This window comes from Enhydra lutris, unplaced genomic scaffold (assembly GCF_002288905.1).
Source record: "Enhydra lutris kenyoni isolate GAN:26980312 unplaced genomic scaffold, ASM228890v2 scaffoldscaffold3, whole genome shotgun sequence".
Taxonomy (NCBI): domain Eukaryota; kingdom Metazoa; phylum Chordata; class Mammalia; order Carnivora; family Mustelidae; genus Enhydra; species Enhydra lutris.
In genome coordinates, this window is record NW_019154087.1 from 27,273,509 (window position 1) to 27,287,976 (window position 14,468).

At 35.5% G+C, this 14,468-nt stretch overlaps 1 protein-coding gene across 5 annotated transcripts in view; it reads left to right on the plus strand.

The window, feature by feature from the left end:
- LOC111156875 (ubiquitin conjugating enzyme E2 D3) overlaps positions 1–5,449 on the plus strand; it is a 28,955-nt gene extending 23,506 nt beyond the window's left edge. For 4 of the 5 annotated variants that reach the window (XM_022518025.1, XM_022518015.1, XM_022518006.1 and 1 more), the window contains 2 exons: positions 1,800–1,893; positions 3,971–5,449. In XM_022518025.1, coding sequence (XP_022373733.1) covers positions 1,800–1,893; positions 3,971–4,016 — 140 coding nt within the window. In that variant the 3' untranslated portion in view covers positions 4,017–5,449. The remainder of the gene's footprint in view (positions 1–1,799; positions 1,894–3,970) is intronic. The other variant, XM_022518030.1, reaches the window with a different exon arrangement.
- The last annotated feature ends 9,019 nt before the right edge of the window (positions 5,450–14,468 follow it).

The following is a 14,468-nucleotide window of genomic DNA, read 5'->3' on the forward strand; positions in this document are numbered from 1 at the left end:
TTTGCAAATAATAGGTTTTTTTTAATATAGATTTCTGTAGTATTTTTCAATCCTAGGCCACTCAATCTCAACTCCCGCTCCTGCGTTTTATAAAATGGTAGATCTGAAGTTTAATAGAGCTTTTAAATCTTGGTTTCCATTGTAAGAAGATTCTGGTTTTGCATTCTTGTGTTTCTTACAGTATTTTTTAGGTAAAAAGGCTTTTAAAGCAACTTGGGTGGTTAATAGATTTAATAGATTGTTCCTACCTAGTAATAAGCTAAAATTATTAGAGTCTTGGAAATGTCTCTAGAGTAATTCTGGTCTTCTACTTTTAATAAGGGTCCATTAGGTGTCATCTCAAATAGGTTATCCAGTCTCCACATGAATATTCCAGATAAGAGATTGAGTGCCTTCATCTTTCCTCCATTTTGAATGACTATGGTGGCTTTTATCACCACCCCACCACCCCCCACACAAATGACCTACAACCAACTGTCTAATGGGAAGTTTGCCTTCCAGTAAATTTTGTGTTTTGGTGTTGATGTAGCATTTCTTAGTACAAAAAATGAGGGTTTTTTACTGTTGCTAATTAAGACAGTGTTTCGGATATGTTTGTACAATGAATTTGAAGTCACTCTTGGAGAAGAAAAAAATCAGTTTTGGTGAATGCTGCTTTAATTTCGAGTGTGACATAGTTTTAGATGTTTCACCTTTTTGGGATACATTCCAGTTCCCTTGCAAATCAAGCTCTCTTAACACCACAGTACAGTACAGATACTATATAGATACAGTATCAAGAATATCTTAATACTAGGTTCCAGGTTTATCACTTTTGGGAATAAAATTCAACACTATGTTTCTTTATATGTGCTTTCCTGCCTTTTGGGTTTAAAACTATATTTGCTGTAATACATTACATTAGTACTGTCTTTCATGGTAATGTTATCTTTGAAGATTTTTATAACCACTCTGAGCTTTTATATGTTAAAATTTTATAACATTTTGCAGTGTCTGGCACATAACAGGAGTACAGATTGAATTAGATACATGCTATGTGGTGCTTGATACCTTTCCAAGTTCATATATTGAATAGGTCAAGGTAAGAACTAGAGTTGAGAAGGCTCACTGAGTTAATAGAGCTAGATCTCCACGTTCATTTAATCAGTACTGTTTATAAATTCAAGGAGCAAAACAGTGGAGCAGTTGTTTTTGTGAAACTCCCGTGAGTGTAGGGCAGAGAATGGATTTTTCTTTTTTTTTTTTTTTCTTTTTAAATATTTAAGTAATTGCTGCTCTCAACATGGGGCTTGAACCCACAACCCCCAAGATGAAGAGTGAGTCACACACTCTCCTGACTGAGCCAGCTGGCTCCCAGAGAATGGATTTTTTCATCATGCCTAACAGCTGAGAATAATACTGCACAGGTGTTCTGCATATGCTTTGCTAGATTTCCTCTTCATAGTACCAAGAAACTCCAGTTACTTAAATTTTAATGCCACTTTTAAAAAATGATTATTAATAAACTGATATATAGCATCATTTGAATATCTGAGAACTCCTGAGTTGGGCAGAATTTTTGATAGCTAGTCAGTACTAAATTTGATCCCCACAAAGCTCTGTTTTTAGCATTCCTTATCTACTAGGAGTTTATCTCCTATGAAGCAAAATCTCTATACAGACTTGTTTCATTGACATTAAGATGCAGGCTAAAAAATCTTTTGAGGATTGAGGTTTTTTAATAATATGATTTTAAAGATACTTTTATTTATCCAAATTCCCAATGCTGGGTAACAGACTTTTTTTTTTTTAATTTGCAGTTCTTTTATCCATTTGTTCACTGCTATGTGATCCAAACCCAGATGACCCCCTAGTGCCAGAGATTGCACGGATCTATAAAACAGACAGAGATAAGTAAGTATATAGTAGTTTAAGGAAATAATATAAAGAGTGATGTAATGAGCTAGGCTTACACTCTGTTGTAAGTTGTGGCAGTGCCAAGAAGATTTGATGATTTATTTCTGATAAGATAATAAAGTGTACAGAAAGGTAGTTTTTGAAATGGGATATTTTTTAAATAGTTTTTAGTTTATGTGACAGTGAATAGCCTGTCTAAAACGTTCTATTTTTCTAACCTGGTCATTGCTTTGTCACTAAGTTTCTGGGAAGAAAGCAAAAATTTTCCTTACCCCAATTACGTTTTTGAAACAAATACTGGTACTGTCATAAAAATTTATCTGAATTTCTCAAATACTTGAATTATCTTTGTGTACAACTCCACCATTATAACTTTGTTGTATGTTGTAATTAACGCTAAGTATACTTGTTCAATTAGGTACAATAGGTTAGCAAGAGAGTGGACAGAGAAATACGCTATGTTGTAGGGTAAGAGGATCTGCACTCTATGGTGCGCTTATTCATGGTACTGCCAGCACTCGAGTGCTGCATGTTTTAAGGCACTGTATTAACTAACAAAAGGTAACGTGACAGTTTTTTGAAAACTGTACAGTTAACTGCTTGATCTGTTTAGTGTGAAAGTATACCCAGTAGTCATTATTGCTTGAGAAAATTTTTGCATGGCAAAGCAGTTATATATAGCAGTAGTAAGAAATTAAAGTTTAAGTAGTATCTTTCTCAAACTACCATGATATTTACATTCTAAATTTGGTATATTTTAACCTTAATACCAGTACTATATGGAATGTGGTGATTTAGTTCAAATTTGGCCCAGAAATAATAATATAAGGGGAAAACATTTTTTTTAATAAAGTCTCTAAGCATCTAAACTAAATGTTCATTACTGACAAGCATGCATTAATACCAGCTATACTTTGTGTGGCTCCGTGTATGCTAAATGAAACCTTTGTTTCAAAGTGCTGGCTTTTTGAGAGGGTGTCTTTAAATGAGGTAACCATGGGATAAAAAGATATTATATGTTTATGAAAAATAAAATTAAAAAAAAAAAAATAAATAAATAAATAAATAAATAAATGAGGTAACCATGAATGGTAGAAAGAACTTCTGTATGCCAAAGTTTAGAAAAATGGTTGAACCATGTTTAGTTCTTGGTTTGAAATGAAGCTAGTTAATATTACAAAGTGTAAACCAGAAATACAAATCTAAAAGTTCTCTTGTGCCCTTTGTTGTATATTTCTTAAAGTTCTCACTATAATTTTTGGTAAGTAGCCTATGGCATGGATGTAATACAGGGAGAAATTGATAGCATTTGTCAATATTAGTGGTGTTCCTCAGTAATAAATAACCTTGCTTGTGTGTGAATTATCTGTTGATCTTTTAAACAGATGCCCCCAAATTGTACCCCTAGTGAAATTCCCATTTACTTGGTCTTAAGTGGGGCTTGTTAGCTCCAGTCTTTCTCAAAGTAACACATAAGTGTTCTAATTAACACATACATACCAGTCCCACCCACATCCCTCTTGAAAATTGCTTTTTTTCACCCTCCCCAGTGTCTAATCTTCTACCTGTCCTTAACTCTCAAAGGTATTTTCTGATATTACTCAAGCTCTAGTAATTTCTCAAGGTGTAGGATTCAGATAAAATTGTTTGGTTCCTGCTTTGATGGAAATTTTATAGATGTTCAGAATCTCTGTTGCACTCTGACATAAGTCCATGATAAACCGTAAAATATTTTTTTAATGTTAAAATTTGTTGGAATGGATACTAATTACAGAATTTCTAATAGAACATTTAACTCAGTGGTAGGGGAGAGAAAATTGGTCTTTGATTTTTGTTAGCCTCCTCAATCTCAGTGCCACTTTATTGTGTGTATTAAAACACTTTCAGTGTATTGGAACATTGTATTAGAAGCATAAGGCTTCCATTTCCCACGTTGCTTTTTTTTCCTAGTTGTCTTAAATCTAATCGTAACCCTGAAAGATGACTCCATGATGAGTCTGGAGGTAAAACAAATCTTTCCTTTTAAGTATTAAGAATTCTTTAACTTTTTAAGTAACATCTTCTTTATTTACAGGTACAACAGAATATCTCGGGAATGGACTCAGAAGTATGCCATGTGATGCTACCTTAAAGTCAGAATAACCTGCATTATAGCTGGAATAAACTTTAAATTACTGTTCCTTTTTTGATTTTTCTTATCCGGCTGCTCCCCTATCAGACCTCATCTTTTTTAATTTTATTTTTTGTTTACCTCCCTCCATTCATTCACATGCTCATCTGAGAAGACTTAAGTTCTTCCAGCTTTGGACAATAACTGCTTTTAGAAACTGTAAAGTAGTTACAAGAGAACAGTTGCCCAAGATCAGAATTTTTTTAAAAATGGAGCATGTGTATTATGTGGCCAATGTCTTCACTCTAACTTGGTTATGAGACTAAAACCATTCCTCACTGCTCTAACATGCTGAAGAAATCATCTGAGGGGGAGGGAGATGGATGCTCAGTTGTCACATCAAAGGAAGCAGCATTATTCTAGCATCCAGTCTTTTTTTAAGCCTTCCACTGTTAGAGATTTGAGGTTACATGATATACTTTATGCTCATAACTGACGTGGCTGGAGAATTGGTATTGAATTTATAGCATCAGCAGAACAGAAAATGTGATGTATTTTATGCATGTCAATAAAGGAATGACCTGTTCTTGTTCTACAGAGAATGGAAATTGGAAGTCAAACACCCTTTGTATTCCAAAATAGGGTCTCAAACATTTTGTAATTCTCATTTAAATTGTTAGGAGGCTTGGAGCTATTAGTTAATCTATCTTCCAATACACTGTTTAATATAGCACTGAATAAATGATGCAAGTTGTCAATGGATGAGTGATCAACTAATAGCTCTGCTAGTAATTGATTTATTTTTCTTCAATAAAGTTGCATAAACCAATGAGTTAGCTGCCTGAATTAATCAGTATGGGAAACAATCTTTTGTAAATGCAAAGCTGTTTTTGTATATACTGTTGGGATTTGCTTCATTGTTTGACATCAAATGATGATGTAAAGTTCAAAAGAGTGAATATTTTGCCATGTTCAGTTAAAAGTGCACAGTCTGTTACAGGTTGACACATTGATTGACCTGATTTATGCAGAATTAATAAGCTATTCGGATAGTGAAGCTTTAGTATGCTGCACATGATACTGGCAGCCCTGGAGTTCATAGATGGACTTGGGACCCAGCAGTTTTGAAACATGTATGTGGAGTTTGAGAAATTTATTTTCCAGGTGCAACCCCCATCTAACTAAATTTTTTTCTTCACCTTGTACACTCGACAGCTGAAAAAACCATAACATGGGAGTAATAATGGGTCAAAATTTACAAAATAAAGTACTGTTTTGGTGTGGGAGTTGTCATGAGGCTGTGTTGAAGTGACTTAACTATGTGGGATATTGAATATCCATTGAAATGGATTTGTTCAGCCATTTACATTAATGAGCATTTAAATGCAACAGATATCATTTCAGGTGACTTAACATGAATGAATAAAAGTCAATGCTATTGGATTATTTTTTGTTTGACAAGTGCTATCTGTGCCACTAATTTAACTTCTGTAGTAACAAGGGCATTATCATTCTTCACCCTTCCTAATCCTGACCCTATAGTTTTACTTTTTTTGTAGTTATTTTAATTTGTCCATTGCTTTCTTAAAATCTTGTATTTATTTCTAGCACATCTGTGACTTTTCTTCACTTCCACATTTTTGCACTGCTTACATTTATGTGCATTCTTACTCCTTGTCTGCATACAGATGTGGAAAGCTAGATAAAATAAATGTTAAAGCTTGATTTTTTTATAAACATTTTAATACATAGTTTGGACATGGTTTATTGACTTAAGGTTTTTCTCTAAACTGCAAGTGAAATGCATGCCTTCCGAAGATGTTCTGGCTTTGTTAATTCTGTAATTTAAGCATTTCATTGAGAAATATCAACCCAGCTATACAATTTTCCGATGAGTGAATTTTTTTCATTTCATCTTTTACTTAAAAATTACTCCTTAAAGGTAGATGTCATACTGTTAAAGCTATTTTGGACTCAAATTACAAATGCGAAATTAGTAGCCTACTGCTCCGTAAGGTAAGAAATACTGTTCTTTTGCTCTATTTTCAAAGTAATTACTTCTGATTCTATACTCTCAAAATAATAGCTTTAGTAGGCATATCACTGAAAGCCAGCTGTGAATAAACAGTTTGTTAGAGCTTCTGAATTCCTTTTCAAGTTGATCTTTCTTTTTAGCCATAGACAACCTTTAAGTATACATAGAGATAACTTAAACCATTGATTGTCATAATAATTACTAGATGTGTCCAGTTCTCTGTATCTTTGATTTGATGCTTTCTATGACATTTCTTATGTCACTTATAAGGGAATAAGCCATAAAGGCTTCTCCAGGTTTAAGAGAACAGTAAAGTACCTGGAAAACCAACATTTCTGAATGTATGGACACTGAACTTGAGATCATCTCCAATGAAACCTTCAAACAAATCTAAGAATTTGCCCTTCCCCCCATATATATTACTAGTGCCATGTGTAGGACTGGATGCATATTAGATTAAAAATTGATTTTGGTTCTTATATTTCCTAGGTCTTTTTCATGCATAAAGTCAAATTTTTAATAGTTTCTCAATCTATGAGAATTATAGTCCAGCTGACCTATTATGGTAAATTATATTTTAAGTGACTCATTTTTCCTGGGCAAGTTTGCAATGTGATACCAGATTTTTTAAAAAGCTTGTTAGTTTGCTTTTTTGTGTGGGTGTACTCACAATTTTTTAAAGTATGAACCACAGTTATCTAGTGGTCTCAGGGGTAGTGAAACACTCACTTTTTTTTTTTTTTTTTTTTTAATGGCTTAGTTAAAATATGCTTCAGTTACTGATCATGCTGTGTTAGTGATTTTGGAGGTGACTCAAATTAGCTGTGTTTTGTGTTGGCATAACAAAACTGTTAAATGATTGTTGATGACACTTAAGTGAATTTGTCTTCTATTTTATGAGGAAACCAGTATAAGTCACTAAATATTGTCTTAATAGTGACATCTGCATAACACTTGTAATAGCTAAGGTTAATTGAGCTTAAAGGAATTGTTACCATTAAAGTCTGTGTTTAAAGACACTTCGGTCTCAGTAATTCCAGCTAACATGAAATCCACACTTTAATACTGTGTCTATTTTGAACCTCTTAAAATAGCAGTTACAAAACTGGTTTATAAAGAATTAAGACTGGTTCTCAAAGTGTGGGTTCCAAGACCTAGTAATCAGTATCATTTGGGAAGTTCTTTAGAATGGAAGTTACAGACCACACTCCAGGTCTACAGATTGAGAAAACGAGAAACCCAGTGGTTTGTTTAAAAAGCCATCCAGGTGATTCTGAAGTCTGCTGCTAGATCTGACAGCCCACAGCAGCAGTCCTTGAGCCTTATCAGTAGTTACTTGACACGTCTTGCTGTTCCACAGGGATAAGAGAACTTCTCTTGGATGCCCAAATACATCTCCATCTTATTTATAAGTATCTGACAAGTTTATAGCACTTTGAGTTACAATAATGTAGATTGTTCTACATTTACTTAATGTATTAACATCCTACGGTTAGTCTAACCTAGCAACTTTGAAATTTATGACAAAAGATAAAACTGTTTATATAACTCAACCAATGGCCAAGTAGTATTTAAAGAGTAACCAGGTACAAAAGTTGGCTAAGTGTTGGTTGAAAATGGAAGCAAAGATTTGAACACTGGTCTCATTCTGTGGCCTTCACATTGCTTAGCTTTTTATTTGCCCCCCACCCCCCGCTTGGGGGAGGTGAGTGAAAAGGTAAAATCTGATGTTTAGAGTGTTTGCAGTATTCACTGGATTTAGCATGTATTAAACATACTCGAAAGTAGCTATTAAAGGTTTCAACAGTCCCAATGTAATATAAATAAATTGTGAAGGTATTTGAAAATAGGATTTTAAAGCATGACCACCACCTCTGAACCCAACCCCCCAAAAAGAGTTAATGGAAGAACTGTAAAAGATCAGAACTAAGGTTTTCTAGAAAGGCTAGGAAGATTGTTTTCTTTAGTTCTCCAGTAATTACAATTTTGCATTCTTTCCTGCTACCTTAAAACTATTTGATCCTTTTCTGCCTCATTTTGAAGAATTTATGATTTTTAACTCTGGCACACTATTTCTAGTAATTGCTCTTTTACATGGAATTTTAGTTAAGATCCCATTGTCCATTGTCTAGCCAAATTGTTCACTTTCTGGATAAAATTTTTTAAATTTGAAGAGTCCTCAAAGTTTTCCTGTACTGAAAATGGTTTTATGAAATAATTCATTTTCATTGTGCATACTATATTGTGTGAGCCTCTTAAATAACTCAGTACCTTGTTATATTAAATTTGAATAGTGTCAAGTAAGACCAAACTGGAGTTTCGTGCTCTTGTTGCTTAAGAGAACATAGTTAACTTGTCATTTGCTGACCTCCCAGCTCTTTCCTAAACTCCTGCATAGCTCCTTATAATCCACCTGGCTAAGTGAAAGGTACCTTCAAAGTGTCTAAAACCTACTTGATTTCTACACAGATGCACACACCACTGCCTCCTCTTGGGCTCAGTAAATATTCTTTGAGTTGCACTGGCCCAAAGCCTAGGCATCAGCCATGATTTCTCACACTTTCCACTTCCAAATTAATCAGCAGTCCTTTCAGGTCCACTTTTAATTTTTACTCAATCTACCTATTCCCTGTATTTACTGCTGCCACCATGGTATAAAACTTCATCACCTCTTGGGTTATTGCAGTAGCCTCCTCAGTGGTCCTCCCTGCTTTTTGTTTGGCAGCAGTTTGTCCCACACGTAACCCCCCAGATAATCAATCCTTTTAAACCTCATCACTTCACGTCATCACTGCAAACCTAAACATTTCCCATCTCATTCAGAGTAAAAGCTGAAACACTAAGGTGAACCACAAGCTGTAATGACTTTTCCTACCACCTCACCTTCTCTAGTATACTTTACCACTCCCCAGTTCCTTCAGCTCAGTCACACACACCTCTGGTAAGATTTGAACATGCGGAACTTTTTTCACCTTAAGATGTCTGCCCTTGAGATTGATTCCCTTTGCCTAGAATTATCTCAGATGCCATTTGGCTCTCTCTTTGTAAGTGTTCAAATGTCAAACTTCAGAGTGGTGTTTAACTATCTTACATAAAACACCAACAGCCCTGCCATTTTAGAGTGTGCCATGGCATATTCAATATTATACACCTTGCATGTAGTATTTGTTGTTTCTTCTTCAACCCTATCCCAGAGTGCAAGCTGTTAGAACAGGGATTTTTTGTTCTGCTATATTCGTCAGTGACTAGATGACTGCCTGGCACGTTGTTAGGTGGCCAAATATTTAATAGATGATTATGAACTAAATGATAGGCTTCACCAAAAATATTCTTTGCTATGTTTTTAACTCTAAAAGTACAAAAAAAAAAACACCATAATACACTATAGAAAAAAATACAGTAGTTCTCCCTTATGCACAGTCTTAATTACTCACGATCACCTGTGGTCCAGAAGCAGATCATCATCCAGTCAGGAGGTCAATAGTAGCCTAAGTACATCACATTTATTTAATCCCATCACACAGGCATTTTAGTCTCCTATCACAAGGGTGAGCACAGTACAATAAGATAATTTTCAGAGAAAGACCACATTCATGTAACTTTTTATAAGCTGTTGGAACAGTATATTGTTAAAATTGTTAGTTTACTTTTGTTACTGTACCTAATTTGTAAGTTAAACTTTATGGTAGGTCTGTATGTATTGGAAAATAAATAGTATATAGAGGGTTCAATACTTTCAGCAGTTTGAGGCATCCACTGGAGGTCTTTGAACATATCCTCCACAGATAAGGGAGACTGATGAAATGAATGGAAACTTACGTTCTCTTTGGCTACTGTAAGAAAAACAGCATCACAGTCAGTAGATGAACAGTTCAGTTTCCATTAGTATGGATGATTATCTTGACCGACTCTCCTGTAAAAGAACTACAGTTACTGGGGAAAACATTAAGAAAAAAAAAAAAAGTCTATAAACAAGAAAAGAGTACTCATAAGCCAAAAACAAATTGGAGCCAGGAGCCCAAATAGAATATAGCCAGAAGCCCAACTTTCACCTCAAAGACAGTTGAAAAACCAAGTGAACCTGGTTTTGTGACCCTGGCAAAGCACAGAATGCACCCAAAGAGTGGTGTCAAGTGAGAGAGTACCCTCCTTAATGCATACAGTGAGGAGTCTGCATATTCTGGAACTTGGTGCTCTGTGGCAGGAGAATATTTTCTCAGAATCTGTACAAATAGTTTGGTCTTTGTGAAGATTTGCAGCCCTGAATCTTACTACATAGGTAATCCCAGAAAAATCAAGGAAAAGATTTAATTTTTTAGAAAGAAAATTTAATTTTAAAATAGTTCGAAGTGAGAGCAGCCAAGTACTGGCAGAAGCAAACACTCTGCAGGGACTCAGTAAGTAATAGCTCACAGTTACATATCAGAAAGAAAAAAATATATATACAAAGGAACATAGCACCATGAGTGGGAGCCATGTGACCTGCAAAAATTTCAGATACTAAAAATACCAGATCATCAAAAATTGGGAAGAAAGAAGTAAAACTATATTCACAGATGACATAGAAAATCCTAAAGAATAACAATTTTAAAAATTATTAGAGCTGAAAATGGAATTCATCATTGCAGGGTACAAATATCACAAAAATCAATTGGTTGTAGTTCTATAACCAGCAATGAACAATTGTAAATTCCATTTACAATAACATCAAAAAGAATAAAATAGGAATACATTTAACCAAGGAAGTATAAAACTTGTACACTGAAAACTACAAAACATTTCTTTAAAAAAAAGTCCTAAGTAAATGGAAGGACTTCCTATGTTTGTGGATTAGATTTATTATTGTGAAGATTACAAGGATCCTCAAAGCAATCTACATCTTCAATGCAATCCCTATCAAAATCCTAATGACTTTTTGCAGAAATGGAAGATTTTAAAATTCATAGAGAATTGTAAAAGAGCACAAACAGCCAAACAATCTTGAAAAAGAAGAACAAAGTTTGAGGACTCATACTTCCTGTTTCAAAATTTACTGCAAAGTTACAGTGAGAGTATGGTCCTAGCATACAGATAAAACATATAGACCAATGAAATAGAACTGGGAATACAAAAATAAAACCATACACATCTGCAGTCAATTGATTTTCAACAAGGGTGCTAAGACCTTTCAATGTGGAAAGAATAGTCTTCAACAATTAGTTCTAAGACAACTGGATATTCACATGCCAAAAAAAAAAAAAAAAAAAAGGATTTCGTGCAAAAATTAACTCAAAATGGATCAAAATCCTAAATATAAGATCTACAGCCATAAAACTCTTAGGAGGCGTAAATTTTATGACTCTAGATTTGGCAATAAATTCTTAGAAATGATACCAAAACCAAAAGCAATGAAAGAAAAAAGTTGGACTTACCAAATTATAAACTTCTGTATGTCCAAAGACAGTACCAAAGTGCAAAGACAACCTACAGGGTGGGAGAAAATATTTCCAAATCATATACCTGACAAAGGTCTAGTTTGCAGAATATACTAAGGATCTTTAAAACTCAGCAAAAAGACAAGTGACCCAACTTAAAAATGGGCAAAAGATTTTAATATTTCTCTGAAAAAGATCTACAAATGGCCAGCAAACCTATGAAAAAGATGTTCAACGCCATCAGTTATTAGAGAAATGCAAGTCAAAACCCAATAAGATACCACTTTGTATCCACTAGGGTGTCTATAATTTTTTTTAATGGAAAGTACGTGAGGATTTGGAGAAATTAGAGCCATTTTACATTGCTGGTGGAAATGTAAGATGATGCACCTTCTATGGAAACCAGGTTGACAGTTCCTTAAAAAGTTAAACACAGAATTACCACATGACCCAGCAATTCCATTCCTAGATACATACTCCAAATAATTGAAAACAGAAATTCAAACAAATGTTTGTACATGAATGTTCATAGCATTATTCACAATAGCCAAAGGTGGAAAAAAATGGATGAATGAACAAACTGTCATATATTCATATTATGGCATATTATTTTGCCATAAAAAGGAATGTAGTACTGATGCATGATACAATGTGGATGGACCCTAAAGACACACTAAGTGAAAGAAGTCAGGAGAGTTCAATATTGACTTCTGAGGAAGATGGCAGACTAGGAGGAACCTAAGCACATCTTGTACCATGGATACAACTAGATAACCACCACATCAGTGTAAATAACCAAGAAAATGACCTCAAGACTGGCAGAACAACTCTCCACAGCTAAATGTGGAAAGGTGGCCCATCAAAGAGGGTAGGAAGGGTGGAGACCAAACTGGGAGCTAAATGGACCCACAGAACTGTCTGCAGGAGGGAGGGATGCCACAGGCACAGAAAGGGGAGAAGAGTAGACCCCACAGCAGGCACCCCAGGCATGGAGGATCCACACTGGGAAGATGAATCCCCATACCATTCAGCCTTGAAAACCTAAGGGTCAAATTTCACAAGTCCTTACAATCAGTGAAACTTAAAACTTGGAACTTAAGAAAAGTCAGCGGGCCAATGTGAAAGCTGGGAGAGCAGGAGAAAACTGAGTCCCAACCCTTCAAGAGATAGCACAATAAACAGTCTCACAGATATATAGCATAGAAGCAGTTTGAAAAATATTTGTGGTACACAGGAGGGAGATTTGTTTACTAATCTCAGAGCATGTACTGGAGGGGCAGGGACCTCTGAGAATTCTCCAGGAACAAAGGAGCTGGAGGGCATCATTTCCCTCCCTTATCCTCCCTCCATAAACACACAGGCCGCCTGCAGGAACCATTATGTTGTCAACACTCACTACCTAGCTTGTCTCCACTGTAGAACCCTTCCCTCATCAGAAGTACTGCATCTCTGGCAAATGCCTGGTCTGACTCAAGCCCAAGGCAGCCCCAGACTGGCCCACCAACAAAGCAAAGACCAAACCCTGCCAAAAACAAGCAAGGGGAGCCATTGCTGATAACTGGACTGAAGGCAAAAACAGCTCAATCACAACAGCTGGGTGCATGCAACACACACAGGAGACACCCCTGATGCCAGGTTCTGGTAAACAGGGGATATTGCACTGCAGGGCACTGTAGAACCTATTCTTCATAAGGCCACTACTGTCACAAGCAGGAGACATAACTGACTTTCCTAATATGTAGACACAGACACAGACAAAATGAGAAGACAGAGGAGTACATCCCAAATGAAAGAACAGGACAAAATTGCAGCAAAAACCTAAATGAAATGGAGATAAGTAATAGGCCTGATGGATAACATATAGTAATGGTAATAAAGATACTCACTGGCCTTGAGATAAGAATGAAGGACCTCAGGGAAACCCTTAACAAAGAGATAGAAAACATTAAAAAAAAAAATGAACCAGTGATGAAGAACTCAATAAATGAAATTTAAAATATATTAGATGGAATAAATAGTAGACTAGAGGAGGAAGAAGAATGGACTAGTGACCTGAAGGAAAGTGTAAAGGAAAACAATCAAGCTGAACATAAGAGGAAAAAAAATAAATAAATAAAGAGGGTTAGGGAACTTTGCAATATCCTCAAACCTAGTAACATTCATATTATAGGGATTCCAGAAGAAGAAGAGAGAGAAAAGGGGGAAGAAATCTTATTTGAAGAAATAACAGCTGAAAACTTCTTGAATCTGGGGAAGGAAAGAAGAATCCAGATCCAGGAGTGACAGAGAGCCCCAGAAAGAAGAATCCAGATCCAGGAGTGACAGAGAGCCCCAGACAAAATCAACCCAAGGAGGTTCACATCAAGACACATAGTAAATAAATGTCAAAAAGTAATGATAGAGAATTTTTTTTTTTTTTTTTTTGAGAGAATTTTAAAATCAGCAAGAGAAAAGAAAATAGTTACAAACAAGGGAAACCCTATAAGACTACCAGTGGATTTTCCAGCAGAATTTTACAGGCCAGAAGAGAATGAAATACAAAGGATTATAAGAGAATATTATGAAAAATTACATGCAAACAAATTGGACAACCTAGAAGAATTGGATAAATTCCTAGAAACATAACCTACCAAAACTGAAGCAGGAAGAAATAGAAAATTTGAACAGACCAATTACCAGCAATGAAATTGAATCAGTAATCAAAAAACTTCTAACAGTTGGGACGCTTGGGTGTCTCAGTGGGTTAAAGCCTCTGCCTTCAGCTCAGGTCATGATCCCAGGGTCCTGGGATTGAGCCCCACATCAGGCTCACGGCTTGGCAGGGAGCCTGCTTCCCCCCTCTCTCTGCCTGCTTCTCTGCCTACTTGTGATCTCCGTCTGTCAAATAAATAAATAAAATCTTTTTTTTTTAAAGATTTTATTTATTTCACAGAGAGAGATCACAAGTAGGCAGAGAGGCAGGCAGAGAGAGAGATAGAGGAGGAAGCAGAGAACCTGCTTCCTCCTCTATCTC